The 24,515-nt window shown below is 39.6% G+C and overlaps 1 protein-coding gene across 9 annotated transcripts in view; it reads left to right on the top strand.

Moving 5' to 3' along the window:
- Positions 1 to 1,120: 1,120 nt before the first annotated feature.
- The window catches only part of CADPS2 (calcium dependent secretion activator 2), a 573,333-nt gene continuing 549,938 nt past the window's right edge, over positions 1,121 to 24,515 (top strand). For 8 of the 9 annotated variants that reach the window (XM_045388493.3, XM_045388491.3, XM_065542514.2 and 5 more), the window contains exon 1: positions 1,121 to 1,589. In XM_045388493.3, the coding sequence (XP_045244428.1) occupies positions 1,248 to 1,589 (342 nt within the window). In that variant the 5' untranslated portion in view covers positions 1,121 to 1,247. Of the gene's footprint in view, positions 2,200 to 24,515 lie in introns of all 9 variants that reach the window. The other variant, XM_074035886.1, reaches the window with a different exon arrangement.

Below are 24,515 nucleotides of genomic sequence, written 5' to 3'. Positions count from 1 at the left end.
TAGGTGGTTCCAGCACTAGGACTGAGAAATCTGCGCAGATAAGGCAGGCTTTGGTGCAGCTACAAGACGCCCACTTGAGGCCAGAACGATCAGCGACTGAGTGTGTTACGTGCCTTAATCCACCGTGGGCTCCGCAAAAGGCTAATTAATAGTGCTGGACACCGGGAGGGCGCTCAAATATTTGCTGAATAAATGTCTACACTACACAACCTGTTTTGAGTCAACTGCATCCCAACCCAGAAAATAATTGAGATATGTTTGAGCTGAATCAGAGTGTCATTTTGCACATGTAAAATCTCTCTTGCCGTGAGTCTGCAGGAATAGAACAGTTTAAAAAGTAAACCTCGTTGGTTTTTTTTGTTTTTTGTTTTTTTTTTTTTAATTACTTCGACGTTTATAATTTGGGCTTCAGCATGAGGATCAAAACGGCAGCAGAGCAGAGCAAGAGAGACTTTCCAAAGTCTTGTCGCAAAGATATTTCGTGGTGAAGGACTCCAGTCCCGCTTTTCCGCACTGGGGTTCAATCCCGGGCAGCAGGTTCGGGTTGGGGAGATGTCTCGGCCGCTCCTCGTCACCTCTTGTTAGGGGACAGTCCCTCTCCGCTCCCCATTCCACCTCCACCTGCTGGAGAAAAGATCATAGGTGGTAGGGTGAGGGTAGTTCGAGCAGCCCCGGTGGGCGCTTACGCGGGCCACAGAGCTCGGCCGCTCCCCGCCTTTGCAAACTGTGTGCTAGGGCACCAGGCGCCCGGGCACTGGGGCCCGGGCAGCAACGGCGGCGCGCGCACGCGCACGCGCACTCCGCGGCCCCGCGCGGCTCCTCGACATTCAATTCCACGTGTTGCTTGTAGTAAGCGCCACAGGTTCCCCACCTGCGTCCAGGCGCTCGGGCCGCTCTGCCTCTGCTGGCGGGCTCTGGGGAACCGCTGGGTCGGCGCGCCCCGGACTGGCGGAGCAATTCCTGAGGCGCTCAAGCTCACCCCCAACGCTAACTCCGCCTATTCAATCCCGGCGGCTCCCCCTCTCCCCCCTCCCAGTCCTCCTCCCGGCTCCTGCCCGCCCCTTTCGCCCTGGTGGTAGGAAACACTCCTGAATCCAACTCGACGTGTCCGGAAAGCCCTGGCCAGTTTTCCTTTCGTTCTGGGGCCGCTGCAGCCAGCTCCGCGGCTCCCTCAGACCCGCGGGCGCAGCCGCCGGGGGTGAGGCGCCTGGGGACCAAGGGCCGAGCGGCGGGGATTCCGGAGCACCATGCTGGACCCGTCTTCCAGCGAAGAGGAGTCGGACGAGGGGCTGGAAGAGGAGAGCCGCGATGTGCTGGTGGCGGCCGGCGGCTCGCAGCGAGCTCCGCCGGCCCCGACTCGGGAAGGGCGGCGGGACGCGCCGGGGCGCGCGGGCGGCGGCGGCGGCGCGGCCAGATCCGTGAGCCCGAGCCCCTCTGTGCTCAGCGAGGGGCGAGACGAGCCCGAGCGGCAGCTGGACGATGAGCAGGAGCGGAGGATCCGCCTGCAGCTCTACGTCTTCGTCGTGAGGTGCATCGCGTACCCCTTCAACGCCAAACAGCCCACCGACATGGCCCGGAGGCAGCAGAAGGTGAGTTGCGGGACCGGGCGCCTCCTGCCACCACTTCTCCCTGGGGTTTTCTCCCGGGAGAGCTCTGGACGCCTCCCGTCCTTCTGCGAAACGCAGGACACCGTATTTTTGTTAGTCTTTGAGGGCAGAGGAATCTTTGGGGACAAGACGGTGCTTTCACCCGCCGGGTATGGGGCTGCAGCGGACACCTCTTCTCCTCCTCCCCGCCTGGGCTGGCAGGAGCTGTCAGCTCACCATCCATGAGACAGAGACCAACAGCGCCGGCCGTGCCGCGGTTGCACCCGGCAGGCGCAGCTCTGGCCGGATTAGAATGCGACTCCCACCAACTTTAATTTCCAACAGCACTGGTGCATTCCTGTCCACCTAGCCTGGCGTGATATTGCTAGAGCTGGGTTTGCCGAGGGTCTGAATGAGTGGTGTAGCTAGGCGAAACAGGTGGAGCCGGAGTACTTTTCTTATCTTAGGTAGAGAGAAATCTTCACTTAAGAGGGGTAGAAATTTTCCTCAGTGAATAAGAAAGTTAAATTCATACGTTTCCTATATTGCCATACAACCAGGACATCAAATTCAAACACCGAAGAAGGCATGCAGCTTTGTAAAGTGTCTGTGGGTAAGTAATTTCTGGTCTGGGCAGGCCTAATTAATGAAATACATTCTTACTGATGAAAGATAAAGGATTGGTGCATGACCACTTCATAACAAATGCTTTCCAAATGCTTTTTTGAGGAGCAAAATGCTTTTTCTCCCCCAAAAGGTAAGAAGTTTGTTTCAGGTGAAAGGCCGGCCAACTTGAGTTTCAAAACAAGATCCCAGGGGCCTGATGTTCTGTAGCAGACAGGAGTAATGACTCAAATTGTTCTAAGTGGTTAAATGTTTACAACAGAAACTCTAGGAAATCTTTTTAATAGAATGCTGAACCTGGAAGGTTCTGTAGAAATCCTTAACAGTTCCCTCAGTTTGTGATAAGATCTAGAGATCTAGAGAGGTTGTAGTCTGTTCAAGGCATACCTAGATGCGCAGACATTTATTAGTTTTCTGAAATACTAACTTCAGTGTGTGAGACATTTTTAGAAATTTGGAGAGGTTTTGAGTTGACTTCAACTGTAACTGTAGTTCAGAGTAAATTCAGTCTCCCTACACTCTCCCACCCCCATTTAGCTAACCTTTATTTTTTGAGGTATGATTGAATGTAAAAAGCTATACATACCACTCAACCCTAACTATTGGTGGTTATATAGGTGTGTAAGTATCATGGGGATAAGTATACACTATGAAACCACCTATAGTTAACACTATTGTATGCTTAAGATCTGCCCTCTTAGAAAAAATTTTAAGTGGTCTTACCCAACTTTTTAAAACACACAAACTGAGCAACCATTTTGGAATCATTTATTCTCTGGGAATCCTTATGGAATATTTCCCTACAGCTGGAGACTAATAACAGATCCTTTAGGTAACCTAGCCCTAGGTATTGAGTCACAGAATGTTACAGATGGAAGACATCTCGAGATCCTAGGGAGACTCCTCATGTTGGAGAAGAGAAATGGGTCATAATAGCATTTCCCAATCCCAAACAAATTGACACAGTTAAAGCCACCATTACTCAGGTAAGTTTTGAATGCCCTGCGGTGTTTTTATGAGCCTGCTACTCCACTCCTGAAAGAATCCCGTACTTCCTAATCAGTTGCTCCAGTTGAGTCTGTTCTGAGGCAGTCACCCGTGGCCACTTCTCAATTCTAGTCAAGCGACTGTCAGCTTCAATAGTCATTCTTAAACTAAAATTTTTCGTATATGTTGTGGTATGAGTTCATATCATCCAGTCTCTAGTTTTAGCATTCATATTGCATTTAAGCCTATTTTTAATGTATTTAAGTGTAAAAATAATGTTTGGTAAAATTGAGATTATTTTCTGCCTGTAATATTATTCTTGAAGATGCGTTTGCAGATTTACTACGAGTTGATTTATACTGTGAATACTTGTTGCATTTTGTTAATGAAGTGGACCCTCCCTTTGCTGTTCAAATAATGCAGTTTTCTCTGACTCCTTCTGTTTAAATATTTGTTCAAAATTATTTGAATTGGCGAGCAGGTGCATTCATAATGCTACTGAGGAGATTATTGTTATAACCTTATCCAGGCATTACCAAAGACAATTTCAAACTACAAAAAAAGCAAAATACTATATATTCTATGAAAAACAAATTAGAATCCTTAGGAATTTCCGTATTCTAAATGCTTAGAGCACAGATTAACTTTTGTGAATTACTTTTATTTTTTATTAAAATGAATGCCAAACAACCTAAGTATTTACTTTATTCAACCCTCCCCCACCTTTTAAAAAATGTGCTGCTTACTAAAGGGAGCTGGAGCAACTTTTGGCAGTCTGGTTTCCTCTTAGGGCAAAATGAAATGGGAATTTATGTTCATGTGAATTTGATGCACAAGCTAATAAGTAATGTCAAAACTTACTTGAAGTCTTGCATTATACAGTTAGATTATTTAAAAGAAGTAACAAGGTAATTGCAAAATCACTATTCCATTGTATATTTTATTCTGTATCTTCAAGTAGTCAGGCATCCAGTAAAAAGATTTAATAGCTTAAATTGTTGTCTTTGAAATGAATATTGCTGCTTACTCACTTCTCTCAACTTCAAGAATTTAGATACTCAGAAATTGAGATCTGAAAGGGTCCTCATTTTATGAAGAAAATTAATCACAAAGGTAAGAGCTTTACCCAGCAGGCCAGGAGTCAGGTTTCTCTTCAGTCAAAGCCCTTTCACTATCAGAACTGGTGAGTTTCTGTGAACCAGAGCTGAGCAGCCTGTTATTTATTTTTTTCACTTGGCTAAAATGGTCCACAAAGTTAGTAAGAGGTTGTGTCTACGAGCTATTTGAGAAAGCTTAGTAGCATTAAACACAGTTAACAAACACATGAATTTCTTTGCTTTTGTCTAGACTATTTCAATTTCGAGGAATAATACTGGTTGGTTTATGACATTCAAGCCCTCTGACCACTGATGGTTTTACAGAAAATTCTGGGGGTGCATATGGGCTACACACTGTGACAAAGTGCCTTTCCAGGTGCTACATCTCCTTAGTGAACATATCCAGGGGTTCACACATGATATGAATATGAACTAACAAACAGTGATTGAAAAATGACATCAGTAGTGATAGTGCTTGAGCCTCTAATGCTGATTTACCTTGATTTTGCAGCACCCCAATGCTAATAATGATGATGATTAACTTTTGATGGTTCTAGATCTTTGGTTAAAGGTAGGGTCAGTGTTGAAACTAGAAAAACAATAATACAAATCAGGTACTAATTAATAAAGACAATTGTTTGTTAGACTTTAGAAAAACATTAAGACCTTGGAGGAAAAAGTAACAAAAGGGTTCCTTGGTGGTTTGAAAGTTAGGGAGATCCTGATAAGCATAATGACCAACATAGAAGAGATTAAGTACCTTTACTCATAAATGTGAGTTCACAGACTTGAGTTCTAAATTCATAACAGTATTTAAGATGTATATGACTTAAACTGCTGGTAGTTTTGGTTAGAATCCATAGGTTTCTAGTCACTGCTCTTTTCATTATTTGAGTTTTTATGTATTTTTTAACTGGAAATAAGAGGGTATTAAAATGGAACCTACTAACCTTCCATATAATTCATATACCTATGTTTTTTATGTTTCAGTGTGTGTCTCCGCTGTAACCACACTAAATTGTGCCTTATTAAACCATTTTGTATAATCACTCCTATCACTTTGCATAATTTTCTGTGATAATTCTAAGTTTCAGAAATGTATCTAAATAATACTGTGAAATTGCAGATAGTGGGGAAGTAAACAGGTAAAATTGATCTGGAGAAGAACATTGTGGGGAAATAGTATTGGGTGAAATAATATACCTCCAACTCGCTCATTTGAATGTTGTAACTGCTATAAAGTGGCCACTTTTATCTCCCTTTGGACATAGTGGTACTTCCCGGGTTTTATTTTGTTTTCATCTTCTGACTAGTTTGGTGTCTGTTGTAAACATGTAAGTCTCAGATTCAGTCTATGCCTTAACGAATTAGTGAGGTATAGGATGGAGTAAAGATAATATAAAGACAATGTGAAAGGGTTTTTTACTTTTCTGTGGGAAAGTGGGATCTAGTATTCCTAAACATGTTTTGAGACCTCTGAAACTTACCTTATTTCCCTAAAGAAAGCCATGAAAATGGTAATACCTGTTGGTGTAAAACTAGTGAATTCAAAGTAACACTTTCCTAATGTTTCTAGCAAGCTCCAGAGACAAGTTAGCAGTGTTGAAGCCCCATAGTATGCCTTTCTTTCTGGCCTGCAGGTTTCCAGCAGATCTGGTGATAGTCCAAAATGCCATCCTCTTAGGGAGATAGGGTGATTTATCTTTTGTGCTCATTTGGCTTTGATACATTAAGGTCCCAGTACAGAAGAGATGAGTTGTGTTATTTGCTGCTTTTAATTATAGGGAATACCTTGCCCTGTGGGGAGTGAGTTGGAAACCACATATTAAAGTAAAACCTCACAGTGGACTTAAAACAGTATCTTAGGGAAAATTGCTTGTTGCTTCAGCTGATTCTTTTAACCTTCCAGTATCCTGAGACCACAGCACTTAATTTGGTGGAATGAGTTGTGGTAATGAGAACTCAGACGGATTAAGTGATGATGTCATTTGCTTCTTCAAAAATGAAATCAGCTGCAATTTTGATATATAATGACTGCTTATAAAGTGAAATAAAATATTTTAATGGTGTGTTTTCCCTTTTCAGTTTTGTTTTGTTTTGCTTTTAATGGAAACAGCTCTCTTCATTCGTACTCTTACAAAATAAACACAGTTTGTAAGGTCATTAAAGACTTTCAAAACAAAATAGGAAAGCTGATGGCCAGATTATAAAGTCTGGGAATTCTGAATGGAAAATTCTTTGTCATTTGCTGGTGAGGTAGACCACTTTTGACCGATTGTGCTACTTTATATTCATTTCAAATTAATCGAGACCTTTGGGAAGGAAGAGGTGGATTGCATAGTCATGTGACATTGCTATTTCAGTTTTTAGCCTAGGAAAGACCTAATAATTTTAAATAGTGGACATATCAATGGGACAAATGGCATATTTTCTAGGGTTTGAAGAGCATTTAAACATCAAATTATGGAATTGTTGTCCAAAATCTGTAATATTTCATTCTATGTTCACTGTGTTTCAGTTACCCAAAAATTTTGATATGATTTCCTTAAGGAAAAAGAAGTGTGATTCTTATCTTAACTGCACATTAGATTCATCTGGAGAGCTTTAACAACAATCTCATTACCCAGGTTGTACCCCAAGGTAATTAAATCAGTTTCAGGGGGTGTAGTGTTAAAGCTTCCCAGGTGATTTCAGTGTACAGCCAAGGTTGAGAACCACTGTTCTAAAGAGAAGGTACAGAAAAATGGCTTACTTTCACCTATGAAAGTATTTGCAATAGCAAGTAAGATTACTAATTAAGCTGGTATTCCATGTGCAGGAAAAGGTAATAGGGATACTCGAAGCAGGGAACAAAAAACAAATATTCTAGAGTTTGTGCAGTCGATAAGGTGGAGAGGCTGGTGCATATTTATTTAGACTTATAAAAGGTGTCTAGGTGCTATGCTGGAAGCTTTTGAATTAATTCACAGTAGTGTCTTTTATTCATTGTAAAACTATAGATAAATCACCACATTAGCAATGGAAAATATATATCGAATGCTGAGAGTAAGCATGAGTGTTGCTTTTTATTCCAAAATGAACTGGGAAGAATACAGTGAAATCTCCAAGTTGGAGCTGACACTCAGTAATTCCTAACTGAACAGTACAGCTCACAAAGGTCCTACGAGACCGTTAGTGGGTAACCTGTTTCCTCAGTATAGGTAGTAGTAATGCATACAGGTTTTCCAAAAAGTAAACTTTATAAGTCGTTCTAACATAATTGTCTTATTAAATAATTAAAATGACTTAAACAATTTAAATTCTGCTATGTCCAAAATTATAACATTAGGTGGACAGTAAGGAAAAGCTTCTGTTTTCCTCAAATTTTATTAAAAAGGTACATTGGTTTGTGTTTGGGAGCCTTTTACTTTGTACAGCATCATTAATGCTCTGCTTTGCTTCTTGAAACTTTTATCATACCACTTTGTAGACGTGGTTTCAGTACTTTCATTTTATACCTTCAAGTTAGTGATGGATTTTTATAATGAAAATATTACTGGGGCAAAGAGCCTGAAAATATAAAGCCTGTCTTTGTCAGTCTAATAGCTGAGATATTTAATTTGCTCCTTTCTGATTGCTTGTGAGAATGAGTATGTGTAGGCTAGTATCTTTTTCCACTTTTCTTTTCTTTTTTTCTTTTCTTTTTTTTTTTTTTTTTTTTTTGAGCTGGAGTCTTGCTCCATTGCCCAGGCTAGAGTGCAGTGGCATGATATTGGCTCACTGTAACCTCTGCCTCTGGTTCAAGTGATTCTCCTGCCTCAGCCTCCTTAGTAGCTGGGACTACAGGAACATGCCACCATGTCTGGCTAATTTTTGTATTTTTAGTAGAGGTGGGGTTTCACCATATTAGCCAGGCTGGTCTCAAACCAGCCTTGTGATCTGCCCACCTTGGCCTCCCAAAGTGGTAGAATTACCTACGTGAGCCACTGCCCCCGGTCCTATTTTTTTTTTTTTTTTTTTTTTTTTTTTTTTTTTGAGACAAAGTCTCACTCTGTTGCACAGGCCAGAGTGCAGTGGTGCCATCTTGGCTTATTGCAACCTCTACCTCCCGCATTTAAGTGATTCTCATGCCTCGGCTTTTCGAGTAGCTGGGATTACAGGTGTGCACCACCATGCCCAGCTAATTTTTTTGTATTTTTAGTAGAGACGGGGGTTTTCCATGTTGGCCAGGCTGGTCTGAAACTCCCGGCCTCAAGTGATCTGCCCGCCTTGACCTCCCAAAAAGCTGGGATTGCAAGTGTGAGTCACCATGCCCGGCCTGCAGCCTGACTTTTGATGAACCTCTGCTTTCATTACTAAGCATTATGGCCCAATTGAACATTAATTATTTCCTTGGTAAACTATTTATTGAGTCCCGAGTATGTGAATTTAACACTATCTAATATGTTCTGCAGATATAGTAAGAAAACAAGCAGAAATCCTCTTGTGGGCTAATGTTCAATAATTATAGGTTGCATGTCTGTAAGTTTATTAATTTAATTCTTTTTTCTTTTTTCTTTTTTTTTTTTTTGAGACGGAGTCTCGCTTTGTCGCCCAGCCTGGAGTGCAATGGCCGGATCTCAGCTCACTGCAAGCTCCACCTCCCGGGTTTACGCCATTCTCCTGCCTCAGCCTCCTGAGTAGCTGGGACTACAGGCGCCCGCCACCTTGCCCGGCTAGTTTTTTGTATTTTTTAGTAGAGACGGGGTTTCACCGTGTTAGCCAGGATGGTCTTCATCTCCTGACCTCATGATCCGCCCGTCTCGGCCTCCCAAAGTGCTGGGATTACAGGCTTGAGCCTTATCGTGTAGTTTTAACTTATGACAACTTTGTATTTTAATTTCTGGTGTGGTTATTTCCCTCTCTTCTGTGTCAGGAATTTTTTACTTGTATCATTCTTCCTTCCCTTCCCACTTTTTTTTTTTTTTTTTTTGAGATGGAGTTTTACTCTGTCGCCAGGCTGGAGTGCAGTGGTGCGATCCCTGCTCACTGCAACCTCTGCCTCCTGGGTTCAAGTGATTCTGCTGTCTCAGCCCCCAGAGTAGCTAATTTTTGTGTTTTTAGTAGAGATGGGGTTTCACCATGTTGACCAGGATGGTCTTGATGTCTTGACCTCATGATCTATCCACCTCAGCCTCCCAAAGTGCCACTTTTTAAAAATAGTGCAGTAGTATAGCATCTTTGTTAGGAAAGTGCTGTCTTCAGAGGGCCTGGGCTTCATCTTCTCACTTATTCATTGTGTGAACAAGGCACTTCATCTTTCTGGGGCCTGACTACTCCTTTAGTAAAATGTTGATAATGACTTAATAGGATTTCTGTTGTGATGAAATGAGATGCCTGTAAAGTACATGCTCCTGATTAGATGCTATCATTTCTAGTAGTTAATTAAACCTATTGGGGAAACAATGATATTTTTACTATATTCAGCCTTCTAGGAGCATACGATATCTTCAGTTAGTCAAGACTGTTTGTAACTTTTTGAAAGTTTGATCATATAGATCTCTTGCATTTATAATCAAGATATTTTTATATTTTATATTTTTTCTTATTGTGACATCTTTTTTAATCATCTCATGGATAAATGGGAAGCTTTTTAATGTTATTAACTAGTCATTGATTTTACTTAATTGCTGTCTTCAGTGTTGATCCTTTTAGATTTTCTAGGTAGGCAGTTGAATCATCTGTTGACAGTGATGGCTTTTGTCTGGTCCTGTCCAATAGCTATACCTCTTTGGTTTCATATGTCACCATACTCTTTAGAACAGAACAGTATTTGTACTTGTTGCCAAAACCCTTATTTTGATCCAGTATTCACCAGGCAGTGCTTTTGGTGCTTTACCAGTGAATATACGGTTGGTTAGGATTCTTGGATAGAATTCTTGGTATTCTTTATTGTTTATCCTTTTTCAGAAATTACATTAAGATAAAATACATCGATAATTGATACTGAATGTTATCAAATTCCATTTTTGCATTAATAGAAGTGAATGCCTAGTTTTGTTTTACTGATGTGACAGATCAGATTACTAGATTTCCTATTATTAAAGCATATTGGCATTTCTCAGTTAATTTCTACCTGATTATGATTTTTTTTTTAACATACCTTTGACTTTGAGTTTCCTGTACTTTTAGTTTTTACATGTATGCTCATAAGAGAAAGGTCTATCGATAATGGTGTTAACTGAGAAACATTTTACCTTTATATGTGCGCTAGAATAGTTTTTTTTTGTTTTTAGTACATAAATCATCTGATACATGAAGTTTTGAAAGAATTTACTCGTGAAATTACCTACATCCAGACCCTGTTTTCTTTACCCTATTGCTTTTTCTTCGTATTCAAAATTAAAATATAATTGCATGATTTCAGAAAATTGGCTATTTTCAGATATATTAGCATATTTTTTGCTTATTTTTCCAATATCCTTTATGTTGGCTATAAGTCTTATTTTAGATTATATTCTTCCTAATATGCATATATATATATACACACACATGTATTATATATATATGGAGTGCAGTGGCTAATACATGTAATCTCAGCATTTTGGGAGGGTGGGGTGACAGGATCGCTTAAGCCCTGGAGTTGGAGACCAGCCTAGGCTACACAGTGAGACTCAGTCTGTACAAAAAATAGAAAAATTAGTCAGGCATGGTGACTCATGCCTGTGGTCCCAGCTACTCAGGAGGCTGTAGTAGGAGGATCACATGAGCCCAAGAGGTTAAGGCTACAATAATTTGTGATAGCACCACTGCACTCCAGCCTAGGTGACAAAGTGAGACCCCGTCTCAAAAGAAAAAATAAATATAAAATTAGATTTGCTGGGTTCCTTTTTTTTTTTTTTTTTTTTTTTTGACACGGTGTCTTACTCTGTCGCCCAGGCTGCAGTGCAGTGGCACAATTCTGGCTCACTGCAACCTCTCCCTCCCAGGTTCAAGTGATTCTCCTGCCTCAGCCTCCCAAGTAGCTGGGATTACGGGCGTGCACCACAACGCCTGGCTAATTTTTGTATGTTTTAGTAGAGATGGTGTTTTGCCATGTTGGCCAGGCTGGTCTCGAGCTCCTGACCTCAAGTGATCCACCCGCCTCAGCCTCCCAAAGTGCTGGGATTACAGGCATGAGCCACTGCACCTGGCCAGACTCCTTTTTTTTTTTAAGTTATATCTGTTAACTTTTAACTTCTACTATTTTAGAAATCAATAGTTTGTATCCTTTCTTCGTGTTTCCCTTAGGGTTGTCTTTTGCTGTTGCTTTTAAAGAGGACCAAGGGAATGGGAGAGAGAAGTGAGAGAGTGGTTCTGTCATCCAGCTTCTCTTTTAGGGTTGCTTTATTTTCGGTTTTGTGATAAGATAATGAGAATATATGAAAGCTATGAATTTATCTCTTAAGTGCAGTTTGGCCTCAGTCCTTATGTTATAAAACATTTTTATTTAAATATTCTCATTTCTGATTTTACTATTTTTTCTTGAACCAGTATTTACATATTTAATCAGAATAGTAATTTAGAAATTGCAGTTGAAAAATTTGTTTTCTCTTTAGTAATAGATTTTCAATTTTATGTTGACAGAGAATGTTGCTTATGATACTTAGCATTGTTGTATGTAATTTAAGTTTTTCATCACAAATTAGTATACGGATTTTAAGATTAAAAGTTTGCTATATATCTAATAATTAGCATTATTATAGTAATCATTCCTGTCTTATTTTTGTCTTCTTTGACTAAATTATCTTATTAATTGTATTAATTTATTTTGCATTTCTAGCCATATTTAATTCATATGTTTTGATTCCAGTCTCTTAGTTGCGTAAAGATTCATGAGTATACACTTACAATCACTGAAAATTAACTTCCTTGATCTACTTACTGTGTATATAGGACAAGGATTCTACTTTGTTCAGATTTAACACTGATTTTACTTTCTTTTGGTGGAGTTTGTCAGAGATATTGAAAAGTATCTGTAATACATATATAACTACACTCTTATATTCACCTAGTTATGCATCTAATGTAAACACATATGTACACATACATCTGTAAATGTGTACACACTCACATTTCTGGATTGCTTTGTATTGAGGAAAATTATGCAACAATTTATGCCTAGTCTATGCTTTAATAAGAGGGTTTAAGCATTTTATTAGTTACCATTGATATGTTTAATCTTATTTTCTGTTTTATTCAGTGTTTTCTGTTTTTTTAAAAAAATTTGTTGCCTAGGTTTTCTTCTGGAGTTTTTATGGTTTTAGGTCTCACATTTAAGTCCTTAATCCATCTTGAGTTAATTTTTGTATAAGGTGTAAGGAAGGGGTCCAGTGTTGGTTTTCTGCATATGGCTAGCCAGTTTTCCCAACACCATTTATTAAATAGGGAATCCTTTCTCTATTGCTTGTTTTTGTCAGGTTTGTCAAAGATCAAATGGTTGTAGATGTGTGGTGTTATTTCTGAGGCCTCTGTTCTGTTCCATTAGTCTATATATCTGTTTCGGTACCAGTACCATGCCATTTTGGTTACTGTAGCCTCATGATATAGTTTGAAGTCAGTTAGCGTGATGCCTCCAACTTTGTTCTTTTTGCTTAGGGTTGTCTTGGCTATGTGAGCTCTTTTTTGGTTCCATAGGAAATTTAAAGTAGTTTTTTCTAATTCTCTGAAGAAAGTCAGTGGTAGCTTGATGGCGATAGCATTGAATCTATAAATTACTTTGGGTAGTTGGGCATTTTCACAATATTGATTCTTCCTATCCATGAGCATGGAATGTTTTTCCATTTGTTTGTGTCCTCTCTTATTTCTTTGAGCAGTGGTTTGTAGTTCTCCTTGAAGAGGTCCTTCACATCCCTTGTAAATTGTATTCCTAGGTATTTTATTCTCTTTGTAGCGATTGTGAATGGGAGTTCACTCATGATTTGGCTGTCTGTCGGGACACAGGCATGGGCAAAGACTTGATGACTAAAACACCAAAAGCAATGTCAACAACAGCCAAAACTGATAAATGGGATCTAATAAAACTAAAGAGTTTCTGCACAGCAAAAGAAACTATCATTAGAGTGAACAGGCAACCTACAGAATGAGAGAAAAATTTTGCAATCTATCCATCTGACAAAGGGCTAATATCCAGAATCTACAAAGAACTTAAACAAATTTACAAGAAGAAAACAACCCCATCAAAAAGTAGGTGAAGGATATGAACAGACACATCTCAAAAGAAGACATTTATGCAGCCAACAAACATGAAAAGCTCATCATCACTGGTCATTAGAGAAATGGCAATCAAAACCACAGTGGGATATCATCTCATGCCAGTTAGAATGGCGATAATTAAAAGGTCAGGAAACAGATGTTGGAGAGGATGTGGAGAAACAGGAATGCTTTTACACTGTTGTTGGGAGTGTAAATTAGTTTAACCATTGTGGAAGATAGTGTGGCAATTCCTCTGGGATCTAGAACCAGAAATATCATTTGACGCAGCAATCCCATTATTGGGTATATATCCAAAGGATTATAAATCATGCTGCTATAAAGACACATGCACACACATGTTTATTGTGGCACTATTTACAATAGCAAAGACTTGGAACCACCAAAAATGCCCATCAATGACAGACTGGATAAAGAAAATGTGGCACATGTACACCATGGAATACTATGCAGCCATAAAAAAGGATGAGTTCATGTCCCTTGCAGGGGCATGGATGAAGCTGAAAACCATCATCCTCAGCAAACTAATACAGGAACGGAAAACCAGACACCGCATGTTCTCACTCATAAGTGGGAGTTGAACAATGAGAACACATGGACACAGGGAGGGGAACATCACACACCCAGGCCTGTTGGGTTGGGGGTCTAGGGTAGGGGAGAGCATTAGGAGAAATACCTAATGTAGATGATGGGTTGATGGGTGCAGGAAACCACTATGGCACATGTATTCCTGTGTAACCTGCACGTTCTGCATGTGTATCCCAGTATTTAAAAAAATTGTTTTGCCGGGCGCGGTGGCTCACGCCTGTAATCCCAGCACTTTGGGAGGCCGAGGCCGGCGGATCACAAGGTCAGGAGATCGAGACCATGGTGAAACCCCGTCTCTACTAAAAATACAAAAAATTAGCCGGGCGCGGTTGTGGGCGCCTGTAGTCCCAGCTACTTGGGAGGCTGAGGCAGGAGAATGGCGTGAACCCGGGAGGCGGAGCTTGCAGTGAGCCGAGATCGCGCCACTGCACTCCAGCCTGGGCGACAGAGCGAGACTCCGTCTCAAAAAAAAAAAAAAAAAAAAAATTGTTTTGTGCCTTTTGCTATACGGACTCCATTTAAAAAATATATATATCTAGAAAACAAAATGCCAAGTACAGTAGTTGGGTTTTACTTTATCCAAAGAGCATTTTCCTTAGGGAGGCATTTGGCTGCCTGTGTTTAAGGGCATTTCTTTCTTTCTTTTTTTTTTTTTTGAGACCGAGTCTCGCTCTATCGCCCAGGCTGGAGTGCAGTGGCGGGATCTCAGCTCACTGCAAGCTCCGCCTCCCGGGTTTAGGCCATTCTCCTGCCTCAGCCTTCTGAGTAGCTGGGACTACAGGTGCCCACCACCTCGCCCGGCTAGTTTTTTGTATTTTTTAGTAGAGACGGGGTTTCACCGTGTTAGCCAGGATGGTCTTGATCTCCTGACCTCGTGTTCCACCCGTCTCGGCCTCCCAAAGTGCTGGGATTACAGGCTTGAGCCACTGCGCCCGGCCTTTAAGGGCATTTCTGTACTCCTTTCCTGGAGCTAGGGACAGATAAGGTGAAACAATGTAACATTTCCTTCGCCTTCCTTATGGTTGTGCTTACTATTCTGATTGAAAGGGCAGGGCACATGTGTTTTAAGAGGCTATGTCTCTAGTTTTGTTCTTGGGTTGTGATGTCAGTGGACATTCCTCGGGAAATTGGGTTACAGTTTTATCTTTAGTTTACAATGTTGTTACCCTATTTAATTTTTTTTTCTGGGTCTGCATGGAATTTTTTATTAGAACATGGGAAAAATAAATTCTGCTACCATGAAACTTGTATTCTTACTAGTTTAACATATTTAGGAAAATGCATTCCAAATTTTATTTAAAGAGATGGGAGCCTTAATTTGGTTCTCTAGAAAAACTAAAACTAAAAATACTGCTTAGTTAAAAAGGCTTACAAAATGCTGAATATCATAAGAAAAAATTCTGAAATATAACAAGACAACTTTAGCCTACACTTCTGAAGCTCTTCTTTTCTTACCCAGAAGGATTGCATATATTCTCAAGCAGTAGTAAGTAAGGAGACTGAGATAAAGCCCATTCTTGTTCTCTCGTCCTTGCTTTAGGTCCACTGTGTTTTGACATGTTTCATATTACAAGCTTCTGTATAAAGCTTTCTTTGATGAAACAAAGGTTCCTATAATGAATCTCATTGTTTTTGACTGGAACACCTAAAATGACAGAGAGGGAGGCCAAAATGTTCAAGTAATTATGAAAATTTAAAGTTACATGATTAAAGTGTGCAACACTGTAAGAATTCCTATAAAGTTTGATCACCATTATCTTTTTTTAGCACTCTGGCAATCTCTCCCCTCCTCCATTGTCCCCTGTCTTTGACTTTTCCATTTTCAATTTTCTATCTTAGGACCCTATCTGCAGTAAAGGTCTACTCTTCTTTGTCCTTTCTAAATTGCTTTATCTTCATCTATAAAATGATTAATACTTGCTTCACTGAGATGATGGGAAGATATATAAAATAATTTCTGAAAAGCACTTAGTGCAGTGTCTGACCTGGACTATATCTTCAAAAAGTTTCCTGTTAACATTTTGTAATAATTTACATTCAGGGGAAAATGTTTCCTGCTATAAAGCATACTGCATTTATCAACAGATATTGAGGCAATATTTGAACAGATTTCATGTGGTGGGAACTATTTCAGGCACTAGAATATAGACATTGGAATACAGACATGGACAAGATAGCCCTTTTTATTAATTTATTTTTAAATGACAAATAACAGTTGTGTGTGTCTGGTACAATGTGATGCTTTAATCTGTGTATACATTGTAGAATGATTCGCTCAATCTAATTAACATATCCATCACCTCACCAACTTACCTTCGTTTTGTGGTGAGGTTGTTAAAAATCTATTTGTGTACCAATTTTGAAATATACAATACATAATTATTAACTGGTCAGTCACCATGCAGTGCAGTAGATCACTAAAATTTATTCTTCCAGTTCAACTGAAATTTTGTACCCTTTGATCAACATCTCCCCTTTCTCCATCCCTCCCACTCCTTCCAGCCTCTGGTAGCCATCTTTCTACTCTGTTTCTATGCATATATATTTACAATTATCATAACTTTTTGATGAATTGATCCCTTTATTATTACATAATGACCTTCTTTGTCTCTTTGATTTAAAGTCTATTTTGCCTGATATGTATAGCTACCCCTGCACTCTTTTAGTTTTCATTTGTGTGGAATATCTTTTTTCTTCCCTTCACTTTGAATCTGTATGTGTCCTTAGAGATGAAATTAGTCTCTTTTTGGAAGCATATAGTTGGGTCGTTGCATCTTTTTTTTTTTTTTTTTTAATCCACTATTTGATGTCTTTTGATCAGAAAATGTAACCCATTTATTTTCAAAGTAATTATTGATAGGTAAGGATTTACTATTGAATTTTGTTAATTATTTTCTGGTTATGTAGATCCTTTGTTCCTCTCTTCTCTTGCTGTGTTCTTTTGTGGTTTGAGGATTTCTCTATGGTATGCTTTGAATGCTTTCGTTTTGTGTATCTACTAAGGGTTTTTGCCTTGTGGTTACTGTGAGGCTACCATAAAACATTTTATACTAATAACAGGCTCTTTAAAGCTGATAATAACTTTGATCACTTGCACAAACTCTATACTTTTACTCTTTTCCCCTTCACAATTTATTATTCATGACACATTTTGTATCTTTTATTGTTTGTGTCAGTTAGCAAATTATTAAAGCTCTAGCTTTTAATAGTTTGGCTTTTAATCTTCATACTGGAGATATATTTGGTTTTCACAACTCCATTATAGTATAAGAGTGTTCTGTGCTTTATTACATACCTACTTTTACCAGTGAGTTTGATATTTTTGTGTTGCCCCTTAGTGGTCTTCTCCTTTAGCATGAATGACACATTTTAGCTTTTTTTTTTTTTTTTTTTTTTTTTTGTAAAGCAGGTCTAGTGGTGATAAATTCCTTTAGCTTTTGTGTGTCTGAGTAAGTTTTATCTCCCTTACATTTTTGAAGGACAGATTTGCTGGGTATAATACTATTGGCAGTTTTATTTATTTATTTTTTTATTTTTTTCCTTTTAGCTCTTTGAATATATTATCCCATTTACTTCCGGTCCTCAGGATTTCTCTTGGAAAAATCTGCTAGTAGTCTTATAGAAGTTCCTTTGTATGTAACAAGTCACTTTCTCATGCAGATTTTTCAATATTTTCTCTTTTCACTTTAGAAACAATATTTTTTATTTATTTATAATAATTTGATTATAATGTGTCTTATTGTAGGTCTCTGGATTCATCAAATTAGGTATCCATTGAGGTTCTTGGATCTGGATTTCTAATTTCTTCCCTAGACTTGGGAAGTTTTCTGTCATTATTTCTTTCAATATGGTTTGTATCCCTTTCTGTTTTCTCCCTCTGGTACTCTGATAATGCATACTTTATTCACTTGATGGTGTTCCATAATTCCCTTAGGTTATCTTCAGTCTTTTTCATTCTTTTATCATTTAGTTCCTCAGATTCGATGATTTCCAATAATTTTGTCTTTAAATTTGCTAATCTTCTCTTCCTCTTGACCTAGGCTGCTATTCAACCTGTCTATTGAATTTTTGAGTTCAGTTATTAGTCTTTAGTGCAATGATTTCTGTTTAGTACTTTTTAATATGTTCTATCTCTTCGTTGAAATTACCAATTTGTTATATTGTTCTCGTTACTTTGGTGAGCATCTTTATGACTGTCCTTTTGAATTCCTTGTCTGGTCAGACACATATCTCCATTTCATTAGCATAAGCTTCAGGAGATGTGTCTTGTTCTTTTATTTGGAACATCTTTCTGTTAGTTATTTTCCTTGACTCTCTGTGTTCGTTTCTGTGCATTAGATAAGAGAACCACCCCTTCCTGTCTTGTTAGAGTGGTCTTGCATAAAAGATCTTTCTTTCCAATCAGGGATTCTGTGTTCTAAGCTCTTTGTGTTTGTCCAACCTGCTGTCTTCGTTCTTAGTGGCTCCCAGGAAATTAGAGTGTCAAGTCATGATATTGCCTTGAGAGAGGTGAGAGAAGACAGCCTCTTGAGATGTAGCTGGAGAGGTTAGACTGTTAAATGTATATTCCTGTTCCTTCTTTGAGAAGTACAGAGCTGGAGTGTATCCCCCACTCATTCTGCCCTACACTAAGGAGAGAGTCTGAGGAGGAATCCTGTATTCTTGGTCAGACTGCTCACTTTTAACCTAGGGAGATAGTTGCTGAAGGTTTGCAAGTTTAAAAGTCACTTTTGTTCTCTCTGCTCTGGGAAACCAGCGGTGTAGAGCTCCATCAACTTCCAGAGCTAGGTGATTTAGGAGCCGGTCACTCAGGTGAAGGCTGTAAAAGTTGGAACACTTGATGCATGCAGAAATTACTTCCAGGGAGAGTCTGCAGATGCAGATTTATTGCTGAAGCAAGTTAGAGAAGAGAGATCAAGGAGTGCCCACTCTGGCATTAAGGCAAGCAGAAGTCTCACACCCCTCTAGTAGGAAGAGATTTCTAGTTGGGAGTTATCACTGAAATGAACCAGAGAGAAAGGCACAGAGAGTGCTCACTTTCCCCTTCAGGCATGAAGAGGTCCATTCCCCAGCTTCCTTCCAATGAGAGACTGCAGGACTGTATATCAGAAGCAAGCCAGGAAATAAGGTTAGGGAGTGCTTTCTCTTTCATTGTTGCTGGCAGAGGCCTCCTATCTCTTTCCACAGAGAGATTTTCCATGGGTCTGGAATTGTCTCTGGGGCAAAGGGAGTGCCATGCTTCCTATTTAGGCTCAAATAAGCTTATTCTTTATTTGCTATGCGGTTTATAGAAGTTGGGCTGATCCTGAGGGCTACAACTGCTGGAAATGACCATGCAGTCAGAACTCCCTTTGTTCTTTGTGCTTGAGGGAAATCCAATGCCCTCTCCCTGTCATTCCTCAGGCATGGTGAAGCCCTTCAGCAGGAGTCTAAAAGTTGGGCAGTATATATGTTGTACAAGACCATTACCCTTCAGGAATAAGATAGGAGTTGATATTTCCTTCCTATGTGCTCAGGGTGGAGTTAGTGTGCACGTATATCTCAGCTTTTTCTACCCATTTTGACATGGGTATTTCCTCAGTTGTCTCATACACAGGAGTCTTTCAAAAGGATTCTGACTTTCTCTTGGAGAGAATTGATTTCTCAGTGTGTGAGAGGAGGGACAGTCAGGAGCCCCCTGTTTTATCATGTTGCTCAAGAAAGCCCTTTTGAAGCTTATATTCTAGTAGAGAAGATGAATAAGCAACAGATAAAAATATGTATATTCCTCCCAAGGGAGAGTAACTGTAGGAGGGGGTTTGGTGTTAGTGGTTATTTTAGATAGGGTGGTCAGGGCAAGTCTCTTGTAGAAGCAGGTAGCTGTTGATCAGGATTAATTAAGTGAAGGACTGAGCCACTTGGAAATAGAGGAGGAAAGAGTATCCAATATAGCACTAAAGCAAGAATAATAAGCTTTTCCTATAAAAAGCAGCAAAGTGGTGCAGGGTGGCTAGCATGATGTGAGAAGAGGAAAGTGGGAAGAATTGCATCTGGAGAGGTATGCAGAGGCTAGCTTATATGAATTTTTTAGGCTGTGGTAAGATGTTCGAAATTTAGGTGTGCTAGGAAGCTGTTGGAAAGTTTTGAACAATTTCAGGAAATGATCTGATTAAGATTCTAAACATGTCTCTTTGATCTGAGAATAGACAGTGCCACTACATGGCACAGCTTCAGGAGTATTTTTGTTTGTTTTGTTTTTTCTTGAGACAGTCTTGCTCTGTTGCCCAGGCTGTAGTGCAGTGGCTGTAGTGCAGTGGCTGTAGTGCAGTAGCACAATCTCAACTCACTGCAACCTCCACCTCCCGGGTTCAAGCAATTCTCCTGCCTCAGCCTCTCGAGTAGCTGGGACTACAGGTGTGTGCCACCACATCTGGCTAATTTTTATATTTAAAATAGAGATAGGGTTTCACCATGTTGGCCAGGCTGGTCTGGAACTCCTGACCTCAGGTGATCCACCCACCTTGACCTCCCAAATTGCTGGGATTACAAGGTCTGAGCCACTGTACCCAGCCACCAGAGACATTGTTGATATGGAATTTAAGGCACCTTCTTAGAGTTGTACAGTCTTGAGAATAGAGTGTAGGGGCAAGAGTAGAAGAAGAAAGACCAATTTGGAGACTATAGCAATGGTTAAAGTTTGAATAGGTGGTAGCCTGAGAAGTAATACAGAATATAGCCAGAAAGTATTTACTCAATATTATTTAAGTTTATAAATGCAGTAGGGTAAAACTGTGCTATTTTGAGATTGTAACATGGTTAAAAATGTTTAAGCTATTTTATTAAAATAATATGTTTATGTGGTTAAATAAGCCTTGCACAACTTAAAATAGAAAGCAACAGTCCCCTGCCCCACTTTTTCCCATTCCCAGTCACATTCCCAGAAGAAACTCTTTTAACTATTAATGTTTTTAATTCTTCTGGAAAATACTTCCAACATCAAAATAAGATGCCTCCACCACTTTATTCATTCTTCTTAGACTTTAGTCATTACAGTACTTCCTGTAGAGGGTGCTGGGTGGGGAAGATTTAGCTCACTCACACAAACATCTGGCTCCCCTTTCTTCCACTTGGAATATGGTTACCTACTGCTAGTGGACCTCCAAGATGTTCTCACATTCTTATAAGCAACAGAATTTTTAGTTGGGTAAATGCTGTGTGGCTGAAGTCTATATTTCTCATTTTCCCTTTCCCCCTTTCTTTAACAATGGGACTGACCATGATTGTCTATAGAGAATGTGGATCAATAACACAACTCTGGGAAACACCAGCTTTGTTATTTCTACCATGCGAAATAGGACCAGGTCCCATAAGATCATCAGTCTTAATGAAGAATTGCAGAGGCAATTGTTTTTACAGAAGTCAGATACAAGCCAGAGACTGCTGATGCTTCTCTGAGGAGAGTAGAAAGTGAGTCTTGCTGCAATAGGAGCAAGAATTGGCTTACAATTGTTGCCTCAAAAATCTGCCAGTAGCTGGCTGGGGAACAGTCAGGGTCTCACATATGTCACAGCATCTCTTCCACTGCAGCTATAGCCAAGACTTAAGTTCAGTCTAGTGGGGTGTTTTAGTCTGTTTAGTGTTGCTGGAAAGAAATACCTGAGGCTGGGTAATTTATAAAGGTAAGAGAATCTGCAGACTATACAAGAAGCATGGCTCTGTGAACTGGTGAGAGCCTCAGGCTAATTCAACTTATGTGGAAGGCAAAGTGTTGTCAGTGTGTGCAGAGATTACATGGTGAGAGAAGAAACGAGAGAGTGTGAGAGAGGAGATGCCAGACTCATTTTAACAACCAGCCCTCACGGAAACTAACAGAGTGAGAACTCACTCACCACCCACCACAGGGAGGGCATTAATCTATTCATAGGTGTCCACCCCTATCACCCAAACAACTCCCATTAGGCCCCTACCTCCAACATTGGGATCAAATTTCAATACGAGGGTCGGTGGGGACAAACATACAAACAGAAGTGATGACTACAAACCTATGGGCCATTTTCTGAAAGGGAAGTAATGGTTCCTGTCTGATGTCTTCCCCTTTCTTACTGCCTGGAATGTCAATGTCAGTGTGGTAGGAGTTAGAGCAGCTATTTGGACAAATTGATGTTGCTACTTATTGAGAATAACAGAGCTACAAGTCGGAAGGAGTCTAGGGACCATATCTTAACTACAGTTTGCTTTGTAATTTAAATAGTGTATGTATCTCTTTGTAATTTAATTAATATACTTATCCCTTTATGTTTTGTTCCTTTAGGTATGGACATTATGGCCCTGCATTTCTTGCTGACAATATTAATTGCCTACTCGATATTCATTTTCCTTATTTTTTTGTTGCTGTAATATTTCCAGCCCTGGGTAAGATACTTGCTTTGCTAGCTTTCCTGAGAGCTACAAGTGGCCATGTGACATAAGTTTTTTTGTTTGTTAGTTTTTTTGTCTTTTTTTTGAGACGGAGTCTCACTTTGTTGCCCAGGCTCGAGCGCAGTGGCAATTTCATGACTCACTGAAGCCTTGGCCTCCTGGGCTCAAACAGTCCTCCTGACTCAGCCTCCAAAGTAGCTGGAACCATGGGCACATGCCACTACCCCTGGCTAATTTTATTTTTTTGTAGTTTTGGTGTATGACAGATAACATATTTTTAGCCCTTTCTATGTCTGGAGCTGTAGCAATCGTTTTATGACTCTGGGGAAAACACTAAGGGAATTTCAGAGGTACTGGCTTAGACTTAAGAGAGTCTGAAACCATTGCCAACGGCATCTGCATTCCAAACTTATTTTTTCTGGAGGTTGATTGTTTTATGTTCTGTAATCCTCCTATAGTTGATTATTTTATGTTCTGTAATCCTCATGAAGATCTCTACCTACACTTTATTTATTTATTATTATTATTTTTTTGAGATGGAATCTCGCCCTGTCGCCCAGGTTGGAGTGCAGTGGCACGATTTCGGCTCACTGCAACCTCTGCCTCCTGGGTTCAAGCGATTCTCTTGCCTCAGCCTCCTGAGTAGCTGGGATTACAGGCATCCGCCACTATGTCCAGCCAATTTTTGTATTTTTAGTAGACATGGGGTTTTGCCATGTTGGCCAGACTGGTCTCGAACGCCTGACCTGAGGTGATCCACCTGCCTCAGCTTCTCAAAGTGCTGGGATTACAGGCATGAGTCACTGCGCCCGGCTTATCTGCACTTTTAAGTTGTTGATTCTACAAATTGAAAACCTCCTAATGGAGTTTACATGATCAAGATCAACTACATTTGTCTGCGCAGCCACATATATGTGGATTGCCATTTCATTCATTTGAACTTTTTTTGTCGTTTTAACTTTTTTTTTCTTCCCTACCCATCTTGTCTTCCTTTGTTGCCTCCTTAAGTTGTTCCAGATTGTAAACCGTGGTTCTCACAGGGAATAATTAATATTCCCATTAACATTCAATGGGAATATTAATACTCCCTAGCAGACATTTAAAACATTTTTGGGGGTGTTTTTGAATTTTCTCAGTGATTGGGCATTGCCACGGTATTTAGTGGGTAGGGTCCAGGGATTCTAGAAATTCTGAAATGCATGATGAAGAATTGTTCTTCCTACATCACATCTCAGTGTCCTCTTAGACATTATGTAGGCAAAAACTTGTTCATATTTATTTGAGCCTAGAAATAATTATTTACTTATAAAACACAAAGTGTATTTTATATGCTTTTAATATATAGCAAGTTTTGCAGATATGTAGAAGACACCCAGGTAAATTGAGGGAAGATTGAACTTTTCTTGTTAGCAACTTTTCTGAGAATTGCTCACCATTTTAAAAAGCAATGTCACCAGCAGCAATAATGTGATATTTGTTTTATCAATACAGGATGCTTATATCAGCCTTCATTTTCAGTTGTCACAGTCTTGATTTTATGGCTATATACAAAAACTATTAAGCCCTTATTTCAAAATGTCAAAAAAAGAGAATAGTGTTGACAGCATTCAGTTAAATATTGCTTAACTTCCCCTAAACCCAGACTTCTTTATTATATAAGTGGGTATACACATCTACTTTATCTTCTTGACCAGTTATATCTAAGTGTTTACATACTGAAATACATGTTATTTCAGTTATTTTATTGTTTATTTCTATTCTAGTTAGGAAAATGTATTTATTTATTTATTTGAAAATGTGCAGATAATTTAGCTATACATTTCATTTCTGGTTAGCAAAAAGAGTTATTTTTTTTAAAAAAAGGGGAGCTTATTGATTATTATTGAGTTAGGGTTCAGCAAAAAATACTTGTCCTGCTGTAAAGGACAATTCACAAATTACAGAGAGTTGGGCAGGATTTAGGGATGAGTGAGTCATTCAGGGATTGACTGTGGAGGGAAGCCCTTACTCCTCCTCGGCCTCAGTG

The sequence above is a fragment of the Macaca fascicularis genome, chromosome 3 (assembly GCF_037993035.2).
Source record: "Macaca fascicularis isolate 582-1 chromosome 3, T2T-MFA8v1.1".
NCBI lineage: Eukaryota > Metazoa > Chordata > Mammalia > Primates > Cercopithecidae > Macaca > Macaca fascicularis.
Note: the sequence above shows the minus strand (reverse complement) of the source record. Positions and strands in the feature narration are given on the sequence as shown.